The following is a 5919-nucleotide window of genomic DNA, read 5'->3' on the forward strand; positions in this document are numbered from 1 at the left end:
GCCAATAATTGTTCTATTTCATTAGAAACTGCATTAGTAATTTTAGGCTGAGAGACACCCATCTGTTTTGCAAAATTATCCTCACTAATTAGTCTGAAAATAAAGAGTGGTCAAATCAGTCAATAACTGATAAGAGGGCGACAAACATTCGCACATTGCCAACAGCTTTTCACATATAATCAAAATGCATCAATCAAAATGCTGTCAATTAGTATAAAGAGCATCTGCATAACAAAACTAGTTGATGTGAATATCACCATGGAAATGGTGATATTCACACCTTGTGTACACACCTCAGTACCCAGAGTAATGCAAGTCTATTCCAGCTGTCAGATTTCTTTTGAAACGAATCTTGGTTACCATAGAAACGTGTTGCCGTTGTGAAAATTACTGGAATTTATTTCTCATGTGAGAAGTGTGTTAAAAAGATATAATTTAGACAAAGTAAAAAATATTTCTTTGAGTGCTATTTGAAACAGTATATACTATATTGTACCCTTTATTTACAAGCACAACCAAAGAGCTCATTATACAAGAAGAACAGACAGGAAGCACTACTTTAGGGGCCTCATTTGTACGAGGAATGCAAAGCAGTTCTCACAGGATCAGCGAAGAAACATTTTTTTCATATAATTTGACTAAATGAACGCTCCGGACGTGGGCAGCGCTGACCTACAAAGTTAACCTTGTTTCTTTTTTCTTTCTATTTTTGGAAGAGATGTAGCATTCGATGCTCTGATTTTGCTGAAGCCGCCCAGGGGACTACAGGCTCAGAAAGCAAAGATACTCTGTGGCACTTAATGAGACTGCACAAATGAGGGACAGCACAAGAGATGCATGCTTTGGCAAAAGAAGAGAAAAAAAGAATCCAATAATTGCTTATGTTTTTTACAAGTAGATTAAGTTGTTAATGTGTTTCTTAATGTATGTATTAACAACATATCTCTTGATTATAAGCCTTAAATCAAAAGTTGGTGCAGAGCAGTTTATTTACTGTACTTTCATTTCAGTGGGTGCATGATTCATATTGAGGAACAATACAAGAAACAGTGATGCAGGTAATGAAGGTCTACTATGGTGATTTGATCTCGATAACTTTTCTGGAAGAGTGATAAGTAAGAATTTCTGTATGTATTCAAGATTTCTACTTTTATGCATAGCGGTTTTATTTTTTGATATGTGATGATGAATATGACATCATGTTTATTTATGACATATGCTTGAAATTGCAAAGTTGCACAATGCATTATGGGTGAAAATAGGACACGACACAGAATAGAAAAAATGGCGAATGCGACAGTAACAGCAACACCACATCAAGTATGGGAGCAAATAACAGAAAAGGTAAAACAGATTTTAAAGATGTTCAGAAAGAATTAAAATGTGTTTTTTGGATTAACAGTTGAAACAGTTAACTAGCTAACCGACCATAGAAACAAAGCTCTCAACTCAGGCTTAGCCAGGGTGAGAGGTGTCTTTATATTTATACAATAGACAGGTTTAATTAGACTAGTCTAACCTCACTATCTAAGACCAGTCTAAGGCCAAGACTAATCTCAAATTAAGTCCATGCAACTGTCCCCTGGTCATTAAAAAGAGGATGAAGGCACAGTAAGCTTTAATGATCGTATCACCTAATTTTGACCTCATTTGACAATTTTCAATTGAATCAATTCAATTTATCCATATAGCATTAAATGATAACAGAAGTTATTTCCAGACACTTTTAATATAGAGCAGGTCTCGACCGCACTCTATTATTTACGGAGACCCAACGTGTGGCAAGTGGCAAGAAAAAAACTCCCCTCTAACGGGTAGGAACTTTGGGCCATCTGCCTAGATTGGTTGGGTTGAAAGCGAAGGAGGGAGAGAGAGAGAGAGAGAGTGAGAGAGAGAGAGAGAGAGAGTGAGAGAGAGAGACAGGCAATTTTAACACGAGTGTCGACAGCCTTTATGCATACACACACCCCCTGTTGGCAAGCTACAATAAGTGACAACATAAAAAGTCATTGGGGCTGTTTGTGGCCATCTTCTTTTCAAAATGTAACACTACCATGACCAACACTTAATTGGTGTGTGCTTTCGCACACCGACTCCGACTACAGTTTCAGAAACTGTACAAGGGATAAAGTTTAAGTTTCTTTGATTGTTTCACACACTACTTTAGAGAACATACTGTTGAAGTATAAGTAACTGAATTGGAACAGTTTGACTGTTTCTGAAAACTTAAGACCTTCTCAAAAGTTTCATGAATAAAGCACCTTCCTTATGTCATTGTTGCATGCTGTTGCATAATTTTGTTTCTCAATACTCAAAAAAAGACTCTGATGTCCATCATCGAGGCTGTAGAGAAGAAGATTTCATTACGTATTAGACATTTAGTCAGACTCATTGGTACAAATACATCTTCATTTATTTCACATACATTTTTTTTTACTTTTACTTAGAAGTTTTCACAATCTAAATGATTTAACAACAAAATGAGGAACTACCACAACAAAGTCCAAATTTCCTACTGGGGAAAATTATGCAAATGTCACTGTAGTAAAATTGACACATGTATTTTGCCAACCAGCAAAGGTACAGTTAAATTAATAAAAATAGACAAAAATAGGACAAATAAGGTGGTTCATGAAGGTACTTTCACCAATACTGGGTTATCGTTATGATAATCCAAGCTAACAGTGTTTGAGGACTGTTTTTTGTAAAATGCTCAACATTTTTCATAAATAAAATCTTTTTCTTCTTTTTTTCCATTGATAAATAATATATATTTATTAATATCTAGGAGTCAATTGGGGGAGCGGGGACATATAATCACCCATAGAAGCCCTTCCTGAATCCATGGAAACTCTGCCAGTCTGAAGAATGTTCTTGCTGAACATATGGGGTATATCAATTTTGGCTAATGCATCCCATGAATATTGCTATGAATAGTTCTTTTGAATGAATATACATGTACATAATGAAGCATTAGGTACACATATGCAAAGTATTGAACATAGGAAATGATGGTCTGTTTCATTGATTGGTTCAGTGAATAAGCATGGCGCAAGACTTAACAAAGTAGGTTAATAGCTTAGTTACAAATTTGTACTGTACATGGTTCAGCCAAGTCTGTAGATCCAACCCAAAACTGAAGCGTTCTTTTTTTGGGCATATAAACTTCAAAAAGCTGATAAACGACACCTTTTCCCTTTAGGTCCCCAACAGTATTCACTCCTTATCCATGTTGAAGCAGTTGCCCGATGGCAATCATGTAAGAGGATGTCCTACTACGACTTTCGGTATTGGAAACACAGTATATTCAAGCATTATGTCAAGATCCAGTGATTTAAGATACTGCTCATCTTGTTCTGATGCCCCAAATGTTTTCACAACCACTCTCCCTGAAGCAGTGGGAATTTCAGTAGTCTGAGTTTCAAAAAAATACATTGTACTTTGGGCATTTCCACAATCCAGAATCTTGGATCTATAAAAGAAGTCACATCATTTTCATGTTAAAACGACGAGGACCAGCTTGTCCATCTGCGCAGTCAACGTTAGTGCCGTTAGACTTTGACCGAGGCACATATTCAACATCTATGTTGTTTTTATGTTTTCCTTTCCCTCTGCTCCAAACGAAAAGCAGCAGGAAACAAAACAAGACCACTCCCAGGAATGTGAAACAACCCATAGCAGTTGATACTAAAATAGTCTTTAGGTCTAAACCGAGGGTCACACCGGCCGTGCCGTTGGCAGTGGTATTACTGGGATCTGTGTAGTACTGGGTCCTGTTAGCATACAGTGATCCCAGACTTTTCACCGCCAATGAAGTCATTAGGGTGTCATTCCCAGCACTGTTGGACGCAAGGCAAAGGTACACACCGCTGTCTTGCACCTCTGCTGACTTGATCTCCAGTGTACCATTGTTGTGGACGGTAACTCTTCCATGGCTCCTACTTGTCAGAACTCGTCGACGGGGGGACAACCAGGACACCAGGGGCCTTGGTGTTCCTTCAGCACTGCAGCGCAACATCGCCTGCTGGCCCTCATCCACAGTGATCGTCTGTGTTTTATTCTCTCGAATTTTTGGCTTGGTACATGTCACGTAATAAGACAGCAGAGTCTCCTTAAACTCTTTAAAAGGCCTGCCACGAATACCTTCAGGTGTGCTGCACTCTGGCTGCAATTCCCCAAAGAAGATAGAGTGCCTTTTCTGTAGGATCCACATGAGACGACAGTCACACACCAAGGGGTTGTTGTCAATCAGAAGAACCTCCAGAGCCTCAGGAGACTGAAAAACACCCTTCTCCAGTGTATCCAGTCGGTTGTGAGAGACATTGAGGACTTTTAGCCCTCGAAGGCCCTGGAAGGCATACGGTTCAATGGTGGTTAGCTGAGTTCCTACCAGATGGAGCTCTTGAAGCCGTACCAGTTCCATCAGCATCCCACCTTCAATGTGTCTGATGCGGTTGAAGGACAGGTTGAGGTGTGTCAGGTAGGGCAGATGCTTCAGGGCTTGGTAAGGGAAGGAGGATAAGTTGGTGTGTGTTATGAACAGAGCGGTCAGGTTGAGGCCATGCAGGGTGTTGGCCGGCACGTGGTCTAGTGCGGGCCAATTATCAATTTCTAAAAGCCGCAGCCGGAACAGCTTTTTGAATGAGTAAGAATGCAAGGTGCTGATGCTGAGGTATCGTAAATGGAGGCTGACCAGGTTATGCAGGTGGGAAAGGGCCTCAGTGGGTACAACTGTAAGGTTGCACCTTTCTAAGGTGAGCATCTCCAGGCTTAAAAGTCCACTGAACGCACGGTGAGAAATGTAAACCAGATCGTTGTCACCAACTTCCAAAAACTTTAAATTGTGCAAGTCCTGGAACATGTAATCCAGTAGGATGACGATCTTGTTGTCACTTATATCCAGTCGGGTGAGATTTGTTAAGCCTGTGAAGACGCCCAGAGGAATGAGCTTGATACGATTGCTCTTGAGACTGAGTGAGTGCATGGTAAACAGGGCGTTAAAAGCTCCAGGCTCAACATAACTGATTATATTTCCACTGAGGTCAAGTTCCTCAAGCCCCGGAAAGACAAAAAAGTCATCAGGGTTGATCATTGTTAGCTTGTTCTTACTCAGGTCCAGGATCCTGGTCTCGGTCGGGATGCCGTCCGGGATGCTGGGCATGCGCTTGCGGTGACAGACAACTGCCTTGGTCTGCGCTGTACACTCGCAGCGCGAGGGACATCCCAGGGTGGAACCCACAAAGACAGCCACGAGGGCCAGTCCCAGGAATGGTTGCCAGCATGAGACGACCGTGTGCAGCATGACTTTGCTCATACAGTCGACCATTCTGTCACGGTTCTGCACAAGGAGAAGGAGAGAACAAACAGAGAAAGAGAAAGGTTAGTAACTCACCATGGGCCTTGTGGTGGCTTTGTTAGTAATGTTAGTTAATTAATATTACAAAAAACATGGCAGGACTGGTTAAGAGAAAAATAGCCTCAGGCATCTTTACTAGTATTGTGTAGTTTAATTGGATAGACCTCGCTGCACACAAATATCACATTCCTTCCATCTAGTTACTTATTCAGAACTGCTCTACTTCATATTTGTATGGGCATTTCTTATTCTTTGAATTAAAGAACATCTTTCCCTTGCTTTTTCCAATTGAATATGTTTGCTCTGTTTGTTTTCTTTTCACCCATGGGTTACTGATCAAGGCACAACAGTGCTGGTTAAAATGCTTCCCTGGTGAGTGTTGTTACTTATTTTGATTTTCACCAAAATCAAATCACGAATGTGTCTTTGTAACCCTTCAGATAGTTGTGATAGTGAACGCTGCATATCTAAGCCAGAAAAAAACAAACATATCAGTGTGACTCTGTGCAAACATTTTGCATCTCCTCTAGACACGGTTTGTCTTTTCACACATAATACCAGTC

General features: G+C 40.4%; 1 protein-coding gene across 1 annotated transcript; it reads right to left on the minus strand.

Annotated features, from left to right (window-relative positions):
* Positions 1–3484: 3484 nt before the first annotated feature.
* lingo2 (leucine rich repeat and Ig domain containing 2) lies at positions 3485–5326 on the minus strand. The gene has a single exon (XM_054597996.1). The coding sequence runs from the start codon at positions 5324–5326 to the stop codon at positions 3485–3487; it is 1842 nt and encodes a 613-aa protein (XP_054453971.1).
* Positions 5327–5919: the final 593 nt, after the last annotated feature.

This window comes from Anoplopoma fimbria, chromosome 4 (genome assembly GCF_027596085.1).
Source record: "Anoplopoma fimbria isolate UVic2021 breed Golden Eagle Sablefish chromosome 4, Afim_UVic_2022, whole genome shotgun sequence".
NCBI classification, from domain to species: domain Eukaryota; kingdom Metazoa; phylum Chordata; class Actinopteri; order Perciformes; family Anoplopomatidae; genus Anoplopoma; species Anoplopoma fimbria.